The 24362-nt window shown below is 41.5% G+C and overlaps 2 protein-coding genes across 2 annotated transcripts; one reads left to right on the forward strand and one right to left on the reverse strand.

The window, feature by feature from the left end:
* Window positions 1-6871: 6871 nt before the first annotated feature.
* cdca5 (cell division cycle associated 5) lies at window positions 6872-7654 on the reverse strand. Its single transcript, XM_070922390.1, has one exon. It carries the CDS (start codon window positions 7652-7654, stop codon window positions 6872-6874), a length of 783 nt encoding a protein of 260 aa, XP_070778491.1.
* A 177-nt stretch (window positions 7655-7831) lies between these two features.
* On the forward strand, window positions 7832-20193 carry psmb2 (proteasome 20S subunit beta 2). Its single transcript, XM_070921746.1, has 6 exons — window positions 7832-8017; window positions 8543-8665; window positions 8877-8947; window positions 18642-18804; window positions 19230-19279; window positions 19968-20193. Exons 1-6 carry the CDS (start codon window positions 7927-7929, stop codon window positions 20067-20069), a joined length of 600 nt encoding a protein of 199 aa, XP_070777847.1. The 5' UTR covers window positions 7832-7926; the 3' UTR covers window positions 20070-20193.
* Window positions 20194-24362: the final 4169 nt, after the last annotated feature.

A 24362-nucleotide genomic window follows, 5' to 3' on the forward strand; every position in this document is an offset into this window, starting at 1 on the left:
TGCGTTCAGAATAATCAGAGAAGATGGCCGTCCCCTGCGTTGACCCACGCAGGCTGTCTTTGCCTGGAAATGGCCTCTTTGCGCCGTACCTTGGTCTCTAATCTCTGCCGTCCAAACTGTGTCCCCCTTTCCAAACTGTGGCCTGAGGCTATGTGTGGGTCCGCGACATAATCCCCCTCAAAACTCCGCAGTCCCTGTTATTCCACTGGGGTTTGGCGAAAAGTGCTGCACATCAGAGCGGCACAACGCTGCTTTTTCACACCATCTTCAAGCAAAAAGGGATTAATGTCCTCACCATTATGAATAATGAGAATGAATAACAAACAGCCGTCTGTTTGTCCCACACGATTAAATAAAGGAAAGAGTGTCCTTGTGCTTTTTTTTTTTTTTTTTTTTTATCGAACTGTGTTAATGGAGGTGACACACAACCAACAGACTGGGATGAAATCAGTGACTTAACTTATGGTCTGATGCTTTAAACCAAAGTGTTGGCACTGAATTTATCCCTTAATTAATGTCTGAACTGAGACTTTTAGTGCCTAACCCTGTTTTTAGATGCAAAGAAGGCAGTAAAAGGTCACATTTATACCACAAAAATGGAAAACTTAACCAATGGTGTGCACATGTGCTCTTGATGTCAATTAATGGACACTGAGGTCATGTACTCTGTGGAGGTTACAGTCTGCTTCTTTATGGCTATTTTATAAGTTGATTCTGGTATTTTTAGTCTCCGTATGTTTACATGTGAGTACATCAAGTACTGCTGTGTGCAGAAGGCTTTGAAACGCCATTTAGGCTTCATGATGGGGAAAATAATTTACAGTATAAATGAAGAGTTAAGTGAATAAATAAAAAGGGCAAAATACTCCATGCTCCTCTTTTAGTGGCATTGGCGTTTGTGTTTTCTAAAAATCAACAACATCTGTGTGTGAAAAGCATTGCTCTTACAGGAAATAAATGATGGTCAGTGTGTCATCACCAAGTCGACCTAAACAACACAAAGAAAGTGTGAAATAATGATAAATGGAACACGTTTGGTCTTAAGTGTTGACAAAGTGAGACTGTGACCTTTGAAAGAAGAAATAACTTCTTCCTCTTACAAATGAAATGTTGAATTTGTGACCAATAAAACTTACTTACTTGGTCTGGTATGACCAGTAGATTATGGTAGCTGATGTTAGACAGATTCACTGACTTTATCACTGTGTATACACTATGTATATTTTAGCATTCAGCGCATAGTTTTGTGTCTGCTCTGTGTAACTGCCTTGACAAACTTCTTGAGATCTTTCCCCCTTTTACACAAACTTCAGCAACACACACTGGATTATAACTCAGCTGCCAAAAAAAAGTACAACGATATATATGTGACAATGTGTGTGAGTGACATTTCTCTTAGCAGCAGAAAATATGGTTAACGTGACAACAAAAAACAGAGAAATTAAAGACGCTCTTGGTCCTAAGTTTTGCCTTTGTATCTTCTTAATGTGTCTCCCCTGTATTGTGGCCTTAACATTTCTCTTCCATGCATCTTTTTGCATTTTTGCTCAGTATTTTTTTCCCACCATGCACCGGATTATAACGGCCAAAATGTACAATGCAGCAAGGAGCAAGGATCCAGCCTCATGAAAGTTATTTATGGGACAGTAAATGTGGGAGAAACATTGCTCTTAGGAGAAAAATAAGATGATTAATGTGACCAAATCAACCTAAATAACACAAAAAAAGTGAGAAATTAAACACACTTTTTGGCCTTAAGTGTTGACAAAAGTGTCTCCTCTGTATCTGGGCCTTAACATTTCTCCTCCTTGCATCTTTTCCTCTTTTTGTTCAGTATTTTCCAACACTCCCTGGATCATAACTCAGTCAGCCAGCAGCCAAAATGGACGATGCACCCAACAACAAGAATAGCCTCATGACGATAATTCATGGGACACTGTATGTGAACGACATGGTTCAACGAAACAACAACAAAAAAAGATTAATATGAGCAAATCAACCTAAAACAAGACAAGAAATGAAGGAAATTTGGTCCAAAGTGTTTCTCTTCAGCACCTTATCTGTATCATAGAAAACATATCTCTCTTCTGTGCATCTTTTCCTCTTTTTGCTCAGTATTTTCAAACAAGCGCTGGATCAAAACTCAGTGTTTGCCAAAAACCGACAACCATAATGTTAGTGAGAGACTTTTAGCAGAAATAACTGATGGTAAATGACACAAAATCCCACATAAAGTGAGAAATAAAGACTCTCGGACCCAAGTGTTGACTAAATGTCCCTTCTTCATCTCCTTAAAGTGTCTCCTATGTATCATGACCTCAACATGTCTGCCTCTTCACATCTTCTAGGACTTTCCAACACACGCTGGATCATAAACTCTGTATTCACAGCTGCCAAAACGGACACTGCGGCTCGGAACGAGAATATGAAAATGAAATATGAAACAGTGGTGTGATAAACTGGTAGATAATCATCTTTTCATTAAACTTTCATCCCCAGTGACTTAAATATTCAAGAGCCCAATTACAGAGCTTGTATCTCTCTCTCTCACTCTCATTCTCCCTCACTTTTCTTAACAAGAGCAGTCAGGGAGAGAGAGAGAGAGAGAGAGAGAGGGAGAGAGAGAGAGAGAGGGGAGAGTGGCTTAAGGCTTGAGTGAGAGCATCATTATGGAGCGGTCACACGGGAGGAGGAGGAGGAGGAGGAGGAGGAGGAGGAGGAGGAGGAGAGACAGATGACCCGTCGTCCCCTCACCGAGGACAGGGAGCAGCAGGCCTGACGCGAGGCTGTCCAAACACTGGGATGAGAAGAGGACGAAGAGGCGGCAGATAGACGCGTGTGAGTGCGCAGCCATGCAGGTCTGACGGATGGACGGATGGTGGGAGACAGAGAAAGAGACAGAAACAGACAGGCGAGCTGAGAGAGGAGTATAGATTTTCCAGGCAGATAGTGGAAAGATGTGTGCATCCTGATGAGTGCCACAAACAGGGCGCATGACTCTCTTGTCTGCCTGTTTCTGTGTGTGTGTGTGTGTGTGTGTAAGTGTATTAGCAGTCAGAGCACTGAAGCCCACGGGCGATTCCTGTGTGTGCTTGCGATAAAGGGAAAAAAGGGAGGAAGTATAACGGGGGAAGCGGGGCGTGGAGGAGGGGGTGAGGGGTGGGTGAGAGGAGAGATGAGGAAGTTGGTTGGGGGGGGTGGGGGGTGGTGGTGGTGGTGGTGTACGTAGAGAGAGAGAGAGAGGGAGGGAGAGGGAGAGGGAGAGAGAAAGGAAGAGAGAGGAAAGAGCATCCAGCAGAGAAGGGAGCTTCCTCTGTGCTGTCAAAGCCTCTGGATCATGTCCCCATTGGTCTTTCTCTTCACACACACACACACACACACACACACACACACACACACACACACACACACACACATGTTCCCTCACCCAATTGCTCTCTTCTCCCTCAAACCAACCCCTCTCCTCCCTCTCCTCCCTCCCTCTCATGAAAAGAGTGTCTTGGCAGGGTAATTAAGAATGGCCTCTAAACACAGGAGTATGGCAGGAACGCTCCAGATGAAAGTAAATGATTAAAATAATTACAGGCTGAGAGCTGACGAGCCGGAGTGTGGGGTGGCCGCCGGACATTTGTCGGTAATTAGATAATTAATCTGAATGCAAATGATGAGCCCTAACGAAGCAGTCAAGCTGAACCAGCGACAACTGCCGTGAGTGAAATGTGGGGAGGGAGGGAAAGGGAAGGGAGGGGGGGGGTAGAAAAGAGAGGAAAAAGCAGAGGAGAGAGGGGTGAAAAAAAAACACATGAATATGAGTGTAAAATATCCAACCTCCCAAAAATCAGCATACTCAAAAGCAAAAAATAAAAAGCCAGCAGAAGCAGCAGCAGCAGCAGCAGCATTGTTGTAAATCAATAACTGTTTCTGGCAGTGACAGCTCACAAAACACCCTCCTGCTTCACTCTGTTTGTAACTTTCAGTCGTAGTGACAAGCAGACATGAATACCTTGTTAAAAATATACAAAAAGCCACCATGTGTTGTGCTCTGCCAAAAAAAAAAAAAAAAAGAGTCTCCTCTCCCAGGGAGCTGAAATGCCAAATGAAGGGTATGAACATGAAATGGCACCTGAGGAAGAAAACAGAGCACGCTTTGCACACCCTAAAATGCGTGAGCAAATTGTGGATTTACTCGCTCGCTGCTACACACACACACACACACTCATTATCTCTCTATGTGTCTGAGTGTGTGTGCGTGCTCTCAGCAGATGTAAACAACCGACTTCATAGCTTATTCAGAGATGTGTTTTTCAAGGTGGGTATAACAGGCGAAGATATATTGTCAGCATCCTCTGCGATACTGTGGATCGCTTCTTTAAATTTAAAAAATAAAGACCGTCAGGGTTTATTTATCACGATTCCGCCTGATATCATGTTGCTGAGAAAGCTGTGGGAGTTCTGTCTGTATTTTAATGGGGAAGCTGAACAACAGCGATGATTATAAGGGCTCAAGTAAAGAGCATCCTGGCTTACACAGTATCATGATAAGTGACTTACTGAACACAGACGGACATAAATAAACTTCCACACCAGCATGAACATTAAAGTGTCTCAGCTGTGACTCTTTTAATGGTAAAAACATTACTCCCCCCCCCCACACACACACAGCTTACTTTGTTTATTACTTTGTTTGTTTATTTAACAAAAGAAGCCAAACTTCTCAAATGTTAAATGTTGTCTGAACCCTGCAAGAACTTGTCCTGTGTAAATGAGTCTAAATAGTTATGACTTAAGTCAGAAGAAGAGTACAAGTCTGAGTGTCTACTCTTGAATAGAAATCATATAATTTTGTTCTGTAGTGTTGAAATTCTCAGAAGAACCTTGATGACCATGTTTGTTTTATGAACAAATAATGAATCAAACTACCAGAACCCATTTGGACCTGCAAGCAGCTGGTTACACAGTCGGATGATGAATTAAAGGAAAAAAACGACAGTGTCATCCAGATCAGCTCCAGTGTTCCTTGACGTAGACTCTCTGAGTCTCTTTATGAGGGATTAACACCATTCTTCTAACAGATATTGTCTCATTTGGTGTTTTGATGATGGTGGTGGCGACTGCTGTCTGTCACGTCGGTTGGGTATCCAGTTGGGTTGAGATCTGGTGACTACGTGAACCGTACCACATGCTTCACATCATCTCGGTGGCCTCTTGTGCCCTGAACAGAAGCATCTGTACTTGCTGTGTCTTTCCAGTCAATTATTCAGATTTCCCTGTCTGTGCATCAGCTGCAAAAACCATTTAAATTCTGTGTCATCTAAAGCCAAACAAACCAAGAATCCATACAGTTTGTCAGAGACAGAAGGCTGCACTGTTAGAGGCATGCGGGTGGATAACATCCCCCCCCTTGTTAGTGCAAATTATGCAACACATCCACTTACACCTTTAAGAGACTCAAGGGGAAAACGTTTTACCTGTCCAGCGTTCTCATTAAATCCAGACTGATCGCCCACTCACTCTTTCGCTCTGCCTCATCATAATCATTAGAGACCAACGCTGAGTATAGGAATGTGTTGTTAGCCAACATGCTTGGCTAGTAACTTATTAAGTCCTGTGCAGGTTAACATGTCAGTCAGACTTCAGCTGTACGTATCAAACAGTCACATTTTATAGCTCAGAATAGTATTGACTGATTATATAAGCAGATTTCTAATGGGATTGTTTCTTAACGTGTGTCATTGTGTAAGCTTGGACATAACTTCAGATTTTGCTTAAATGTCACAACACTTCGGCAAGATCGACCTTCCACTCAGATGGTGATGTTGCTGAGCCCTGATTGAGCAGAAAATTGGCTGTTTTTGGCTCCTTTTTTACAAACACTGCATGTCATTTTAAGTGCTGCAAATGTGCACGCCATTTGCGGTTTAATTAAAATTGGCAAAACAATCGCTGAAAACATTGACAAAATGTCAAAATGTGCTGTTTTGGCAGAATAAAGGATTTCTGTAAAACAGACAATACTGTGACTGAAAGAAACTCTAAGTCTACTGGAAATTCTGGTGATTTAATTGGTTAAAGTACTTATTTACATTTACAAGAAGGCAAAAAAATGTCTATGTTTAGGAAAGGACAGATGTAGCATAGACTTAATTAAATGTGGGGATAAAACATTATTTAATGGTAGTATCCCGGTTACAGAGCTCTGAACTGCTGCCCACCTTTCTGCTGTTTTTTGATGATTAAAATATTGTAAACAATGAAGAAAAAGAAAATGCCAATTCAGTGTAGTCAATTTCCTTCTGATAGAAAACAATCCTTTTATAGCTCTCAGATCCTACCATTCTGCAAAAGTTTACAACAGCCTCCACATTACAATTCATGTTAAACTGTCACATATTTTCCTTTATGTATCATGTACACAATCAACCAGTTTGTGACAAAAAATTAAGCCTATTAAAGCCCATTTAAAAACTTATAAAATGCAGTTTTGTCATTCCAAGTTGGACCTTTAACATGACAAATATATGATATCTGATCACATGAAACAAAACCTGTATAAATGTTTCAATAATAACCAAAACAAATAACATGCTTTAGGTTTTACTTGTCTAACTACTGATGAAATCAAAGCAATTCTCACATGTGACAATACTAAGCCATTATACCACCACATAATGACATAAACAACCTTAAAAAGAGCATTTAAATGAACAGCCAAACATATGAAACTTTAAAGAATCAACATTTACAATATAGAGAGCTGGAAATATACAAAAACGTTTGGAGTATGAAGCACACAGGTAAGTGTAGTCCTGCCAGAGTCAGTGATGAAAATAACATGCTGTAAGAGATTCCTTCAGTCTTTCAGTCACAACATTTACTCCACGACCAACTCAAACACCTCTGCCTCATCAAACTCTGCGTTCATCTTGGCAGCCATTGCGTCCAGCTCTGTGTCGTCCATTTGCTGGACCTTCTTCCTCCTCCTCTTCTCCTTCACCATAACCACACCAGGGATGTTTGGGTCCGGCTCGGGGAAAGCTGAACCACAGTCTTCCGCCTCAAGCAAAGATGTGAATGAGTTCAGACCAGACAAGGACCCAGACACCTCCAGTCCTGTCTTGGATCGCACGACTCTCGTGAACACCTCGGGGGTTTTCAGCTTCTCAAAGCCGAACAAGTTGTCCCGGGAGTCGGGGCTGTTGAATGACTTGTCGCTGAGCCTGCTGTAGGACCGGCGCACTTTCTGCGACCACACCGCCTCCTCTGGATCCGCTGCCGGCCGAGGAAGAGTAGGGGGCGGCGAGGAGGGGAGGATCGGTGAGGGCATAGCGGCCTTCTTCTTCTTGGCCGAGGAGGAGCCCCCATGGCCAGGGACAGGTCCTGGGGTGGAGATTTTCAGCTTCTTCTGCTGGTTGCCTTCCGACACCACCTGTCTCGGTGTGTTCTCCTTGTTGTGCTCTGACGGTGCGACTGTTTTTCTGGGTGCTATTTTCCTCACAGTGATGGAGCGTTTAACAGCAGCAGAGGCTAGCGCCATTTTGTTGTCAGTTTTTACGTTAACCTGAGGAGGAGAACTCAACCGTGCTGACCGTCTTCGCTGCGAGCCGTTAAGGTTATTAGATTCCGCCATTATGTTTTGAGGCTTTCCTTCGTTCATACTGACCTTTTCCTGGTGAAATAACCAATTATCATTGGATTTACTTTACAATCGGTAGAGTAGGTTTCGAGACACGGGTGACACAACAACAGCAGTCCGCTCAAATTGCCCGCCCGAGTCGCGTAGAAAGGACGAAAGCGCGTTTTCCGGTGACGACAACAATCTGCGCCACTCATCTCAAACTTTTGCTGTGTAATCTGCACAGACGAGGCTGAGAGACGTCTGCTATTTGACTATTATATACATATTTCTTCTCATATCCGCAATACAGAATGGAATACTTAATTGGGATACAGGGACCTGATTTCGTCCTCGTCGCCGCCGATAATGTCGCAGCCAGCAGCATCATTCAGATGAAACATGGTATGACAACGCGTTAGCTTAGCGTTAGCCATTGAGCCGGTTGAGCTAGCTTGATCTGCCAACAGATCTGTTTTCAAAGTTCGTGTTCACATTAAAACCGGCTTGTGCTACTGATGTTTTATTCTTACGGCACATTATTGTATAATGCTTAACCTCCACTATTACCTCAATATAACAACACATTCTTAATGTTACTTGAGCTAGCAAAGCTAAACTTAGCTCGCGATAACTTAAATTAGCGGATAAATCTTTCTCATTCAGTTTGGATATTTTTCTCTCCATAACTGATAACAGCATGTATAGCATCATTGTCATGTACTTCTGAGTTAATCAAATCCATTCTTCATTTTTGAAAATCAAACTAAAGTTAGCAAGGTTAGCGTTAGCTGCTCAAGCTAGTTTCTGACAGCGAAAGTGAAACTGATTTCTGACTTAACGTTGCTCACTCTGGTAGCCAGCAAATGGCCACTTAAATAATTTATGAACACAAGGACAATAAAGACATTCTGTTGTTTTGTTTTTCAGACTATGACAAGATGTTCAAATTAAGCGAGAAGATCTTGCTGCTGTGTGTCGGAGAAGCAGGAGACACCGTACAGTTTGCAGAGTACATCCAGAAGAATGTTCAGCTCTACAAAATGAGGAATGGTAAGGACCTTTTAAGATGATGTTTGTGTGGTTAAACCCTCCTTCCTGCTCCTCAGAAGTCTCCTGTTTAACTCCAAGACGTCTAGTAATTGACAATGATGTCATATTGGAAGGCAAACTGTATTTACTGAAGAAGAAGAAGAAGAAGAAGAAGAAGAACACACCTAAAAGTTTGTGTCTGGTGACATTTCTCTCCCTCTTATTTCATTAGGTTATGAACTCAGTCCAGCAGCAGCAGCAAACTTCACACGAAAGAATCTTGCAGAATACCTTCGGAGCAGGGTAAGTCACACACACACACACTCAGAATACAAATCCTTTTACATCACAGTCTATAACAGAATTTATAGGTTATACTTATGAACATTAAGTAGCCTGTCAAATCATATGAGCTCTAAGATGTCTTTGTAGTTTTATCAAGAGAAAATATCCTGGAGTGTCTCCATTAACTGAGTGGCAAACAAGCTTTGTGGGCACAGTGAAGACTATTCATGGTCTACACACCATAACTGCTCGAAATAAAAGTTGGAATATAACAGTCCAAACTAGGAGTTGACAAATTCAGATCAGTGCCCTATGACGACACACTTAAAACCCTCTAGGCCTTGGCATCCAGCTGTCTTGGTTTCATACCCTAGTGTGATATGATCCAATTTGACTTATCAAGTAAACAGTGGCTTTAAAAAGTTGAAATAATCAAGCTTGCATAGCCAAAGCATAAAAAGACCACATAACAAAGTTTAGGAAGCTTTGAGTTTGCCTTACTTGACACATCCATTAGTAATTTGTTCACTTGTATTTGTTTGAAATTGGTGGTTGAAATCATTTCTCCCTTTTGGCACTGGTCTTCTCTAAACGCCATGGTCTTTTACTCTCAGCCCATTAAAGAGCCTTCAGCCTCCCATAAAGCAGTGGTAGTAACCTTTTATTTTGTCTTGTGCCGTGGGAACATTTTGTCTGTTTTAGTGAACAGTTTGATGAGAGATGACTATAATCATAACCAAAATAATTGTTTGAGTTGAGGGGAGCATTTTCTTTTTGCACACTATAACATAAAGAGATTATGTCTTTTTGTGGGCAAACTTTATAAAGTCCACGCCTCCACTCGGGGGTCCTCACAGCAGATATCCAATAAAATATTAGCAATGACTTTCTGATTAAGAAAATGTGTCGTATAGTCAATTGATATGCACATATTTAACAAGATAATCTCCACAAATCAACACACTTTTTAACAAAACATATAACCAGTTGCTCACACTTTGCACTAGCCAAAAGGGCTTTCAAGATGGAGGGAGAGAGCAATTATGCAATAAATGTATAAACCAAATTTAGTTGAAGTTAACTTTTAATGCAGCTTACAAACTAAAAGCAACCGGTAATGTAACACATTTTGTTTTACTGTCGTCGTATACACTTTCGTGTACTACACTGTTGGATATGGTTGTGTAAAATTGAACATTGTCTTTGAAAGTAAGACCACACAGCCTTGTGGTGTCTCCACTAATGTAAACTCAACTTATAAAGGCGCACCTGCTTCATTTTACGTTGCCATGTATCCTCTGACCTGTTCCACCCTTTTATGCTTCTAGTCTACATGTTTTACTTGCATGCTTAAACAAACTTTTTCAAACCCACTGCATTGACTTTCAACACCAGTCTCTTTAGTATTTCCGTGGCAGCTAATTAATCTCCTGTAGCAGTGGTCATCCTCTGAATTAAGCATATTCATCGTGAAGTAATGAGTGAGCATACCTATAAATATTTTAATTTCTATTTTAACTCAATTACATTCCTCTGTTAGCATTTGCAATCTCATTTTGCTTTAGGGAACCAATAATAGAATCAATTAATTCCCATAAGTAATACTCACTTCAAATGGCAGCGACAGTAACCATATGTGCTGGGCTACTCATCCATACTGTGTTTTAATTTCTGCTTGAAATTATTCATTTTTGCCTAAAACAGGAAATTAAAACACTCAAACACAATAGAGGCCTTGCTTGTCATGATGATGTGACACTGCTGAGATGTAGTATACTCCGAAGTTCAGGTGGGAATTAAGTCTCACTTGTAATTATACCTGTGTTTGTGTCGTTATCAGCTTGAGACCTCTAAGCTTGAACCAGTAGATACATTTTGACAGAAGCAAGTACATTTGTCAGCTTGTTGTGAATGGTGACTGAGGTTTCTTCCCTTGAGATGTCATGACAACACCTGAGCCTGCAGCGCCGTCCCCCTCCCTACCCGCACAGTTGCTCTGGGTGTATTATTTAATTACTGTGGTTTTGACCTTAAATATCTAAATTTTGACCAAAGACAACTGTCAATGAAACACAGAATCTTTCCTCATTACGTATGTAAGCTTGGATTTACAACCAGGCAAGTTAACCAGCTAATTTATCTGTCTGCATGTTCGTGAGTTGGCTTGTTTATTTATGCTGAACACATCTTGAAAAGTGCAGTGCTTTTTGAAATTATTATGTGTGTCCTTAAGGCCTTGGAGAAACCTGAGAGCCCTACAAAAGCAAAATACACTTTTATACCAGGCAGTAATGTGGGAGGCACACAAGCAAGAACTAGATTTAGGTGTGTTTATACTGTACGTATACTAAAACAAGTTTGGAGACTGTTTTACTCTCTGAATTACTTGTTTAGGTATTTTATTAGTTATAAGAACACTGTACTTACTTGACAATTTAATGTTAATAAGTGAAGTTTTTAATGTCTGCATTTTCAGTATTGAACATAATCAATATGTTCCAATCATTATGTGTCAGATTGTCAACTTAGTTTAGTTTTCTTTTAACAAAGTCAACTACATTTTATATATATCGCCTACAATCACATGAGTATTCACACTCCAGTGCTGAGACCGCTGTATACAACATTTAGTAGGCATAACAGCCTAATCACCTGTGTAGAAAAATATTTTATAACTTATTAAAATAAATAATCGAACAAACAGTTGCCAGATTTTTGTAATAGGCTAATTAAGGATCAAAAGCAGCCGACAGGTTAACAAAATGAAAACGCGCAGTCACATTTATTAAACCTCAAATAGTCCTAAAATAAAATAAACACGCCAGGCCTGCCTCAGTCCTCACTTGCAGACAGCTTGTCTAGTGGTTTTTATTCAGAAATAGCAACATGTCCACGTGCTGTGGGGTTAGTTTGGTGCGCGACTGTGAGACCCTCGGCGGAGATGGTATCGATGTCCGGCGAGCGCAGAGATAGCGCCTCGCTGGAGTGGCCGGCTTCGGGAAGCACATCTGAATACTTTTCCACTGGTCAAGAGGAACCAATGAGGAGGGGGTTGTCTCTCATACAGGTGCCTCTAGGTCTGCCTCTTAAGCTCAAACCACTTGCGCTTTTAAAAACACTAGGATACATATTTGTAGAGCTGCAACTAGCTATTTCTTTCATTATCAATCAATCTGCCGATCATTCTCTATATTAATCAGTTGTTTGGTTCATAAAATGTCAGAAAACTGTGAAAAGCGCCCATCCCATTTTCCCACAGCCCAAGATGACGTCTTCAAAAGGCCTGTCTTGTCAGACCAGCAGCCCGACATCCAAAGATATTTGATTTGATTGCACAATAGGCCTGTAAAAGCATCAAATCCTCACATTTGAGCAGTTGGAACAAGATATTTCTGACATTTTTGCTTAGAAAAGACTGCTGTTGATCGACTAATTGTTTCAGCCCTACATATTTTACAGTTGTTTTAACTTGTAGTACACGGTGGCATTTGTGTCTTTAGACGTAACGCTGCTAAAGTCGGTTGTGCTTCTCGTATCCGTGGGTTGTGTCTCTTGCACTAATTTGTTAAGAGTAGTGCAGCCGCTGCCTGTCACAATAGCAGAAGGGTGAAAATAATTACAAAAAACAATTAGTGTGGCAGAGAAGGGAATGTGGGACACATCGAACGGGGGATAGGGGTAGAGCAGGAGGAGGAGGAGGAGGAGTGGGGGGTCCCAGGGGAAACAACCAGGCCCAGTAGACAACACCACACAGGCTGGAGTGTGAGAACGAGTAGGAGTCAACATACACACAAATACAATATATGCATGCACACAGAGGGACCTATAGGATCAGGATCGTTTTATTCTGTCAAGGTTATGCATGTTGTGGAGGATAACATTTATATTCATGTCTTGCCATAAGCTGCGAGTGTATCGTTATTTTTGTGCCTCACGGTTATGAATTTGGTTTTATGAGTGCAGGATTTACTAATGCTGCGTTCTCAGGAGTGCTCAGAAACTGAAGCAATAGCAGTTTCTCTTCTGCATCCCACACCTTCCTCCAGCTATGCTCTTCTCACATTCATCAACCTCCAGAGTACACGGACATTTGCAAATTATGTTGTATAAACATGTTTTTTTTTTATGGTGTTTCCCCCCCCCCCAGAACATCTTGAGTATGTAATGTGTGTTGTCCATTTGAATGTGCCAAAGTCTTGAATATCAACTAGATCTAAAGCTTTTTAACAAGTATGCAGGAGATGGAAGCATTTTCAATCTGACCTGTTTTTGTGTTTTTATTTAGGTCAGTAATTATTCAGTTTGACGACGTCTCTGAAGTGTGTTACTTAAACCGTTTAGTACAATTACTCTACCAAGACTTAGGGTTGCAATTAATGGTTAATTATTTTCATCATCTATCAGTCTACATTAATAGATTCATCGTTTGGTTTAAAAACAGTCTAGTAAAACAAAAAAGGCCCAAATTAACGTCTTTAAAGTGCTTCTTTTGTCCGACCAACAACCTAAAACCCCAAAGATATTCGATTAATGGTGATTAAAAAAACAAAAAAGCAGAACACTTTTGGCAATTTGCCTTTAAAAAATATCTGAAACAATCAAAAATCAAATCAATTGTTCAATCATTTCGGTCTAGACGACAAAATGAATAACAATCCTGATCACTCTATGAACTGTTAATTACAACTAACATGTTCCATGAACACCTCTCCTGTCATTTCAAGCAAAATTAACTCTTTAGTAATCTAGTGTACAAAAATTGTTCAGTTCACCTGTTTGTGTCGACAACTTTTAAAAACAAAACATTTCCAGTAACAAACTTTGACACCACAGCTGGTTTCTGAGACGGAGATTAAACCCATTTGTTGACTAGACTAGATTTGTTGAAAATCTGCCTGTAGTCCAAAACTATGCTCAATTCTGGTCTGGGGAAACTGGCTGCATATGTTTATTTTAATTAATCTGATTAAATCATTGCAGATTAAAGTTGAGCCCAGACAGAAAGGCAAGATAATGATCTGCTTTTATATATCAAATCTCTCTTATTTTTTTATTTCTACCGTCCTTAAATCATCTTCTGCACCCCCTCCCCAAAAAATCATCACGTGATCCCACTGGCATGTCCAGACCCTTAGGTTAAAATCCACTGGCTGATAAATTAATCAGTGGTATATTGTTAATTCTGATGCCCTTATTCCTGCAGGATAAATTACAGATGAGTCCTTTTAGTCTGAAAGATGTCATACCCCAGTGGCTGCAGACCTCCGGGAGGTGTAGTTAGCTAAAGTCAGCAGAGCATGTCGGCGCAGAGTAAGCGAGACCCTGTTCACATACGACTGTGTACTTACCAGCCTGCCGTCCAGAAAAACAACTCCGCTAACCTCTGGAGTACTGCATTCACTCAAGCTTTAGAGAGGAGACAAAGAAAAAAAAAACTAGCGGTAAGCATAATCACCTGAGGCCTCGACTCTGCTGCATGCATATCAGTAATGATACACATGAAATTCACCACAAAGCAAAACAACAACTGCAAAGTTTTAGGGGCATATAAACTCAGCATCTGCTCTGCTTCTGTTTGTTTTAGCTTCCTGTCTGATGCACTGTAATATTTGCGAAGTATTGCGTATTGAAGATAAATACAGATGCAATTGATAGTGAATTGACAGGTACAGCAGGGTGGTAGTCAGAAGGTGGAGGAGGCTGAGATGTGAGGTTAAACTGATACAGCAAAACTCAGGGGAGACAGATGGTTTATAAATATCACATTTGATTTTTTGGGGAGATTATGTAGAAGCCTAAAAGCCTTGCAGTCATCAGTCTTTGTATATTTGTGGATGTTTGCTCTGCGGTATAGTGTAAAGTAAGATTTTGTCAATCTGTAAAGTTTGAGCTGTTTATTCTCAGATTTTTCCATGCGGCCACAGCAACAGTTAGCCTCTGTGCTGTGGTGATCTACAGCTGGCCCCATATGGGTTTGGAAGAGATTTTGTAGCACGGGCACACAATGGGCACAAATAATTACTGGCGCCATATTGCACATGGCTCCCCTGCTCCTGCACAGATGAACAATTAATACAGCAGATTGAGGAGAAATGCCAATAAAGAGAACATGCCCCGGGGCAGGGTGCAAAAATAGGGGGAGGGAGGAGGTGGGAGAAAGGAAGGGAAGGGAGGGAGTGCTGGAACGTGGAAGAAGAGAGTTCGGGGATGAGTTTGTGATGATTTTTTAGCGGCTTGACCTTAATTTATGTCACAACTAAAGCTGTTTTTGCTCAGATCAGAATCCTAAACTCCCGATGTCTTAAAGGAATAGTTCGACATTTTTGGAAAATGCGCTTTCTTGCTGCAAGTTAGATGAGAGGATCAATACCACTGTCATGTCTGTATGCTAGCTGTGCAGCGACCCCCAGAAGGTGGTTAGCTTAGCTTAGCGCAAACACTGGTAACAGTTAGCCTGGCTTTCTCCAGAAAACCGTCTACCAGCACCTCTTAAAATCACAGATTAACACTGCAACGATCAATCGATTAGTCGAATGACAGAAAATTAATCTGCACCTATTTTACTGTTTTGACTTGTTGAACTGAATACCTTTTGTGTTTTGGAGTGTGTTTGAAAAGACATTTGATGACCTCACTTGGGCCGTCACAGTTTTCTGATGTTTTAATGGACCAGGAGATTAAATGATGAATAGAGAAAATAATTGGCAGATTAATCAATGAAAATAACTGTTACGTGCAGGATTAATTGGAAGCCAAAAAAACGTTGTAAAAGCTATATGTTGTGGTTTTACAATATCTTTGGTACTATTTCTTATCTTCTTATCTTAAGAGAGCCAGGCTAACAGTTTCCCCCTGTTTCCAGTCTTTGTGCTAAGCTATGCTAAGCGGCTGCTGGCTCCAATTTTACGGTACAGCAGACACAAGAGCGGCATCTAGCTTCTCATCTCAACTCTTGGCAAAATGTCAAACTAGTGCGGAGCGGGTTTGTGTCTGCTGAAGGCGACGGTGGCAACGTACAGGTGAAGCTTTTGTTTCGTGGCTCAACAGTCGCCTTGTTTGGCAGAGGAGTCAGGAGTCGCAGTGGGGGGGGGGGGCGGGGGATTAAACATATGAAAAATAACGCGTGCATTGTTTGCACGTGAACCTGGGTGTGAGTTCAGGTGGCTGGGTTAACAAGGTGCCTCGTTCCCTCCGAGGTGACATGGGAAGGTTATTTTGATGCCAAGTCCATATTATTGTTACATTGTAACCAGTGAGACAGGTGTCTGGTGGGTGGGGGTGATGCCACTGGGGCGTTCGCAGTCTCACGGAGGACTTCAAGTGCGCACACACACACACACACACCGAGATATGCATCCTGAGATTCATCCCTGTTGTACACACTCACAAACACACAGTTTCTCTTTCTCGTGTGTGTGTGTGTGTGTGTGTGTGCGTGTGTGCATGTGTTCAAAACCATCGTTAACACACAGACTAAAGCCTACTCCACAGGGAGCATAACGATCATCATTGCCCTTGTGGCAAGCGTGACGCTAACTCACAAGTCACAGAAATAAGCAGGTCGGCTGAGAGATAAATTGAAATGAGAGGGCAGGTGTGTAGATCACAACTCGCCTGGCGTCATGTGAATCATCTTTGCCTCACTGCACGACGGAGAATGCAATGCTATGTTTTTCTTGTTGCATTTTAATCAAAAACACCGCACTGCTTCTACCTCCATCAAGAATTTAGGCCATAAGTTGTTTTGAAATCCCAAAAAATTGTCTGGCTTTAAAGGGATTTTTTAAAATGGGGAACAGTGGCTCGCAACAACGAGGAGAGAAAATTAGTGTTTTGGAGGAAGAGAAGGGAGAAGAGGCTGGAAGCGTAAAAGATGTAATTTAAAAAGAGAGGGGGGGGGGGCAAGAGAAACGACTTTAGAAGTTTTTAATGAGCCCTGGCGCTACTCCAGGGCACAGGGTGAAGGCGGCGGAGAGGGGAGGAGGGAGGGAGTTAAAGAAGGGATGAAGAGGGAGGGCGTGATGGAGGGAGCAACAGGGGTGCTGACTCCCAGCAGATGTCACACTGCCAGTGACACCCCGATCCCCCCCCCCCCCCCCCCCCACCCCACCCCCGACACACTCACCTCCTCTGTCCTGTGACGCCCTTTCACCTTTCCTCACCCTCCATCGCTCTCCACTCTCCCTCTCCCTGCTCTGTTTATGCCGCGTTAATGTCGCCGCTGTTTGCGAGTCGCTGCCAATGTCAGAAATTAGGAGCAATTTATTCGGAATAAGTTGAGAGGGAGAAGTTGTACTTTTCAAGTGGTAAGACGTCTTCGCTCTCGTGTACTGGTTGATGAAACTGTTTCTAGGCAAGCGAGATGAGGCTCAGTCAGTCGTACATATGCTGATGGGAATGTTGGCACCTCTAATTGGAGAGAAAGTAACTGTTTAAATGCAGAAATCATGCCACATGACAGTCAACTACGCACAGCATACTCATGTTTACAAATCTAGCCTGTGATGCTGGGAGAGCGTATATTTCTTGAGATTATTCTGCTGGTAAAGGAGCCAATTTTACACCACCAAAAACAGCCCTGCGTTTGGTGGGGCGTCATGTTTAAGGTACCGGTGAGAGAATTAAATATGATCTAAGTGCAGTTAGAGTAACAGATTGATGCATTTAAAGGCCTGTCAGATGCCAAAACACTGCACAACGGTTTGTAATAGGATTTTACAACTCTGGAAAGTGATCACTATGGCAACTGTTTTATCTTTCGTCACAGTAATCGTGAGATAAACGGTAGAAACACTGCGTTCAAGTCATCTACCGGGAGTGTGTGCTTGCATTTATGTGATTGGCCAACTCGGCGCCTTGCCAGACGGCGTTGTGTTGCAACAAAAGCTGAGTCTGGTTCAACTTTCTTTGCCGGACGACTCTGCGTTCGTTCTTTTGCCGGTGCAAAAAAATGTTTTTATGCCACGCTAAAGTCGGTCTGACTGCAGCCTGAGACTTTTTTATATAAAGCTTGAGTTACAAACTAATGGTATGTGGCTTGAAAGAAGTAGGCATTTAGGAGGTGGGTGTTTATGAAAGATACTATTGAGTTGCATTATGGGAATTGTAGGATCCAGTGTTTTTGGAGTTTGATCCACACAAGGGGCTAAAAGTCGATATCTCTGCCTCTGCTGCTTCGATTACTTTTGATCTTTCTTTTTTTTTTTTTAATCCGTCTCCTGTTTGTCCCACAACATCGTGGAAGTGCACTAGCATTGGCTAAACATAGAATGCCATGATGTTTGCATATGTAGCTGGTTTATCAGTTACGCCTCGATACATACCCACCAAGTGGCATTTCTCAAAAGGTATTTTGTAGACTTTTTCACACGCGTATTGACAAATATTCATTGACTAAATGAAAGCAGTGCATCAAATGATTAATGTCTTGAAAAGAAGAACGCAAACGCACAAATATTGTCAGATTATGGCTGAAACCAATAGTATCTCAATATGTCTGTCCTTTCTAATTTGTACCTGAACATTTTTTTCAGAGCAGTTAACAAGCAACACATACATATATACACTGTGTGTATATATTTATATTTATATAAGCCCAATTCTGTTGGTGAGAACTGTAACACTGAATTCAATTAGTGTGTATCTCAGACTAACACCGTGTAAAAACCCTTCGTATAGAGCTGAATATTAATCCTCCTCCCTCTGTCTCCAGACTCCATATCATGTGAACCTGTTGCTGGCGGGCTACGATGACACAGACGGCCCGGGTCTCTACTACATGGACTACCTGTCTTCCCTGGCCAAGGCCCCCTTCGCTGCCCACGGCTACGGAGCCTTCCTCACTCTCTCCATTCTTGACCGGCACTACAGACCAGGTCAGTGCAAAGAAATGCTTCATGCATGATTTTTCTGTTTATTGTTCCCGTGAGACGGACTGGAAAGACTGTAGAGCGTTCGCTGCAGAGGTTATGGAGTTGATTCACACTTTGGTCACAGTACAGGGTTACAGGGGTCTTGTTAAATAAAATGATTACGGTAGAAACAAGACAACAATTTGTATGTTAATTCAGTGGTGGTTTGTAGTGAAAATATCTCTGATGAATCTGGCATCAAATGCAATCAACTCATCTTATTCTTCTTCTCATGGCATCATGCCCTCCGTGACACCTTTCTCCCCAATACCACACTGCAACGTCACCTTAGTTCCTCTGTTAATGACAGATGTTTTTGCTCTTCATTTTAATGTAATTTATGTATTGTTATTGTGTTTTCTCTCATGTTCTCATGTTTTTTCTTCTAGATCTGACCCGAGAAGAGGCAATGGATCTGCTGAAGAAGTGCATTGAGGAAGTGAGTTCAAGGAATTTTTAATAAGCAACTAATTTAATTGTTTATTATGTTGCTCAGCGTCTCAGATAGCAACTTGGCTTTTCTCATTCACTGGGATTGCACATTGAAAGCAAGACTGTGAGCAGCTCGTAAGGACTATTTGTAAATGTTTGTAAATATGTACTGAACAAAAATAGTTTTCAGGTAGGCTCCACTGGAAGAAATCAGCTTTGTTTTATTTATTGATTCAATGATGTCATGGAAAATATGTGCACAGTGAAACTGGCAAGCTCAGAGCCGCACTGGGATCAATCATTACAGATACCGTTAATAAGTTCACAACATATAAACAGCTGGAGATTTGTGTGATTTTTAAACAGCTGTCTGTAGAGATTACGCTTCACTGAGCACACCAGAGGAAAAAACTGAGACTGAGCGTAAAAACGAGGGGGTCTCATGGTGTCATGGAGTCATTGTGGATTGATGCATTTGATAAAAGGGAAGTGTATCTGTTTTGGGAGTCAGGTGAGTGACGGGTGTCAAAAACACTGCTAAAAACGTTGTCCATGTGGCTTTGGCCTTTAGCCAATCACTCTGCTTCCCCGTCTTTATTCTCCTGTTTCTGTTTTACTTGATTCTACACCCACTCTGTGATGCTTTTTATCTTAATATTTCTTCCCGCCATCTTGTCTCTTTCTCCCTCCTCCAGCTGAACAAGCGCTTCATCCTGAACCTTCCCTCCTTCAGCGTCCGTTTGATTGACAAGGAGGGCATCCATGACCTGGAGAAGCTCACCTCTGGCGCCAAGTGACCGCTCACTGCTTAACTACCAACCCTCACGCCCTCGTTTCTTTCTCTCTCTTTTTTTTTTTTTGTACCGTTGACCTCCTTGCTCTTTCTGTTCCAATAAAAAGTGACACACAGTTGAGATACAAGCTCTTTGTCCCTGTGGTGCTTTCTCATTGCTCTCTAGTCTACTCATCTGCACATAGAAAGAGAACAGCCTTCTGGCTGTGTACTTTTGCACTTGTACTCAGCGTGTGTGCGTGTGGGTAATGTACACTTGCTCATGCTTGTACACGTGTAATAAAACACGCATGCACATTTGGTGTTACTTAAAAGAAGGAAGTCGTTCCATTTCACAGAATGACCAAACTACATAGAAATATTTGTAGTATTTACTGTAAGTAAGTCAAAAAAAATCACAAGCTGCGTGACCTACAAAAAAATCAGTGTACGAGTGAATATTTGCTGACTATGTTCAAAACAAAAAGTTTTATCACTTTTTAACTAGCAAAAATCATTTGACATCGAACCCTGAAGTTAATAATAGTAATTTAACCAATATTGTTAAAACTACCATAGAGTTGTATGTGTACCTCTCTGACGTAGCCAGTAAATTAATAAACATCACCTGCTCAAAGTTGGCATCAGCTGTAGAGCTAACAAATCAGGTTACGTTGTTCAGGTGATTCAGTCTGTGTACCTGAGCAGGGCTGCCAAAAAGAAAACCAGGTTAGCTTCAGGAAATATATATTTTTTAATAGTGTACTTGTTCATTTTTCGCACCCTCTGTTTGTTTCACACACTCTGAATTTAAATACATCTGAGCCATAACCCCGACTCACCCCAAACTCCAACCTTGGAAAGTTGAAATATCTAGCAAAGGGAATGATTTTGTGTCGGGTGTCTCAACAGGAAGGTCACTGAGAAGGAACAAACTGAAGATATAAATAAATAAATAAACAGCCCATCAGTGTTGCTAAGTGGACCTTGAGATGTATTTTATTTGTTTATTTTGTCTACCATTATTACCATTAACAAGGTGAACTATCAACTTTAATGCCAACGTGCTCCTTTGTGATTTTTAGAAATGTCACAATTTGTACAGAAAGCAGGATAACCTAAAGAAAGAACATTTACATCTTATTTTAAGAACACTTGCAATTAACCTTTTTCCTCACATGCCAATTGCAGTAAATCCCAACAATAACAAAACTATCAAAGTTTAAATGCATTTTTCATGAAAGCCACCCTACACGTATTTAAAGAGGTGATGCATTTTCAAACTTTGTAGGGAACGACTCACCATCAGGATGTAGTTGTATCAAAATAAACCAAATCTTAAATGTCTATGCTGCTAAATATTGTCTAATGCACACCTGGTGGACAAGTGAATATGAAGAAATGAAATAATTCAGAAGAAAGTATTGCCAGGCCTCAAAATTACAATATAAAACACCAAAACCTTGATGCAAGACACGATTTAAAGGTTTATTTTAAATGCATTTGCTTCTGAAATTGATTTTTATAAGAGAATGGGCCTGTCAGTGGGTTTACAGGATAATATTTGGAAAAACAAAACAAAACATCAACCTTAATTATTTGCTTAAATGTAGCAGCTGACATAAATAGATTTTGACTGTATACAGGGAGTGTTACAGTAGATGAGCACAAGCTGTAAATGGAGAAACCAGGCCAAGTTGATAACATCACAGCTGAATGTGTGTGTGTGTGTGTGTGTGTGTGTGTGTGTGTGTGTGTGTGAGCGTGAGCGAGACAGCACATGTGCACGAGAGTGTGTGTGGCTCTATCATCGTCTCCTCTCTCCACCACAGACAGGTGATTAATAAACATTAAACAATCCCTCTTCTCTCAAACACACCGGAATCTGACGGGAAGAGCAGCATATGTTTGCCTGGAGGCACACAGAGAGATGGAGAGCGGCCCTGCTGAGTGTCAGATAGAGGGAGAGAATAGGGGAGAGGGGGGTGAGGAGGAGGAGGAGGAGGATAGAGGGGGGGGGGTTAGGTTACAGGGAAGGAGATGAAGGGATGGGGGGGGGGGTGACACAGGAGGGTAATGAGATGGGAGGAGAGAAAAGGACATACGGCAGGTAGAAATGAGTGATGTTTGAGAGTGTACGAGCAGGCGACACGTGTATGTGTGCAGTCCCTGGAAAGCAGTAATTGTGTTGAGTATCTCATCCTGGTTAAATAAAGTGAAGGACTGCGCGGGAGAGGTGAGAGGTGGTCGGTGGGAGAAATGCAGAACAGATGGGATGAGGGGGAGCCGAGGTGTGCGGCTTGTCGGGGGCTGCCTCCGTTCCTCCCAGGTACAGTGTTCAGGGCTGCAGCTGTGACGCCGCCGTCTCCCTGGGCCCCTGCTGGAGACCTGCATGCATAGAGGGGCCCTGATTTTTTTTTTTTTTGAGAGGCCCCCTGGGGTGCACACAGAAAATGTTTCCTAAGCATGGCCGCTAATTCAGGCTCCTGTGTTGGCAATCTTCAGCCCTGCTTTAAACTGAAACCTGCGACAAGAGCTAAAACATTTCATCGTTTAATAGACCAAAAATGAATCAACTATTTTAGTATTAGATTAATAGATAGTCATTCATCAAGCAACAAGCGGATCAGTGAGGCTGTATTTCAGCTTTGAGCTAAATGCTAACGTCAGTATGCTGACATACTAATGTTTACCAAGTTCACAATCTTAGCTTAGTGTGTTAGCATGCTGACATTTGCTAATTAGCACTAAACACAATGTACAGCTGAGGCTGATGGGAATGTTATTAGTTTGGCAGGTCATAAATCAAAGCATTGGGCAAATTAAAAGTTTGACCTGATGATGGCGCTACATGAAAAGTAAGGATGACTTAATTGATTACAATTCATCCTGAGGGGAATGTGAATTTTGGCATGGCAATCCATCAGACGTTTCTTTCAAAACTACAAACATCATGGTGGTTCTAGAGGAGAAGTTTGAGTTTTTAGGGTACATCCTCTGGGAACCAGGAATGTTGGGAAATTTCACTGGATAAGTAAAAACTTTGACATTTACTGTTTTTTTAGCTGCTTTTTTTTCTGTTAAATGTAATTGTAAATTGAATATCTTGTGGTTTTCGACGGTTGGTCAGATAACACAACCAAATTGAGGGCATCACTTGGGGCTCTGGGAAACTGTAATTTAATTCTGACATTTTATAGGCTAAACAATTAACCGAAAATAGACGAATCAATCAATAATGAAATCAAGTGTTAGTCGCAGCCCTCGCTATGACCTTGCTGTCGAAATCACAATATACTTTGCCTACAGGGATCAATAAAAAATACCATTATTGCAACAAAGAGAAAGAGGAAGCATTTACAGTAAGAGCACAATAAAAGCCGACTGTCCCCTTTGAATTTAAAAGTAAGTTGCATTTAAAAAGATACCTGAAGGTGCCATTACTTTTATATTGTTCTGATACCTCAGATCAAAACATAAAAACACACTCATGAAACTCAACCGATCAGTTCTTAATTGTTTAATAATATATTACATTTATGCCGTAATACAATAATAATAACAACAGTAATAACATTAATAATAAACATACACAGAAAGTACAAAATGATTTGTGTTTTTTCTTAAGTTACCGACACTTAGTACTTCAAAATAAAAGAAAACAAATCTCCTTTAGCTGCCTTTGACTCCTCCTCACCCCACTTCTAAAGAACTCAATTTCCCATGACCACCAATTAAGAAGAACTACATATGGAAGCTGTGCTTGTCCAATCAGGTGGAGTTAAAAGTTCCTCCCAAAGTTCCAAAGGAGCAAAGAGCAGGTTGTTGTCTCGGATATGGCTTACGACACTTCCCAGATGAGTTCAGTCCATAAATGTGTAGAAGTGTGTGAGAGACTGATGAAGGCAGGGGTTTCTAAAACACAGATAAAGGTGACATGTTTACCAAAATTTAAAAATAAAAAAGGGGGCAGGAGGGGGAATAAATAAAAGCATACAGCCATATGTGGGAACTCATCCTGGAGAGATGTTTTGTAGACGCCATCATGACACAAACCGGCTACTGAGAAGAGAGGTCCATGCGTCATTTTGAGTGAGGTGGTTGTGGACACACATTACAGTACAGATATCATCATAAACCCCGCCTCCTCGACGAGAGGGGCCGCAGGGGTTTCTGGGAGGTAAAAGTCTCAGTTTTTTTATCCTGAGGGCGTAGGTAAAGACGCAGAGGGGCACCAGTCAGTCTTTTCCCCTCGTTTCTCTTCCTTTCCGCCTCTCGTCCATCCTTCCATCCGTCAATGCGTCCGTCTGTCCTCCCT

Source organism: Enoplosus armatus, chromosome 16 (genome assembly GCF_043641665.1).
Source record: "Enoplosus armatus isolate fEnoArm2 chromosome 16, fEnoArm2.hap1, whole genome shotgun sequence".
Taxonomy (NCBI): domain Eukaryota; kingdom Metazoa; phylum Chordata; class Actinopteri; order Centrarchiformes; family Enoplosidae; genus Enoplosus; species Enoplosus armatus.

Bases quoted from the DNA above. Each gene is read 5' to 3' on its own strand.
- cdca5 (XM_070922390.1), bottom strand. From the start codon at position 7,654: ATGAACGAAGGAAAGCCTCAAAACATAATGGCGGAATCTAATAACCTT.
- psmb2 (XM_070921746.1), top strand. From the start codon at position 7,927: ATGGAATACTTAATTGGGATACAGGGACCTGATTTCGTCCTCGTCGCC. The intron at 8,018-8,542 runs GTATGACAACGC...TTTGTTTTTCAG, and splicing joins CATCATTCAGATGAAACATG to ACTATGACAAGATGTTCAAA. The intron at 19,280-19,967 runs GTGAGTTCAAGG...TCCCTCCTCCAG, and splicing joins TGAAGAAGTGCATTGAGGAA to CTGAACAAGCGCTTCATCCT.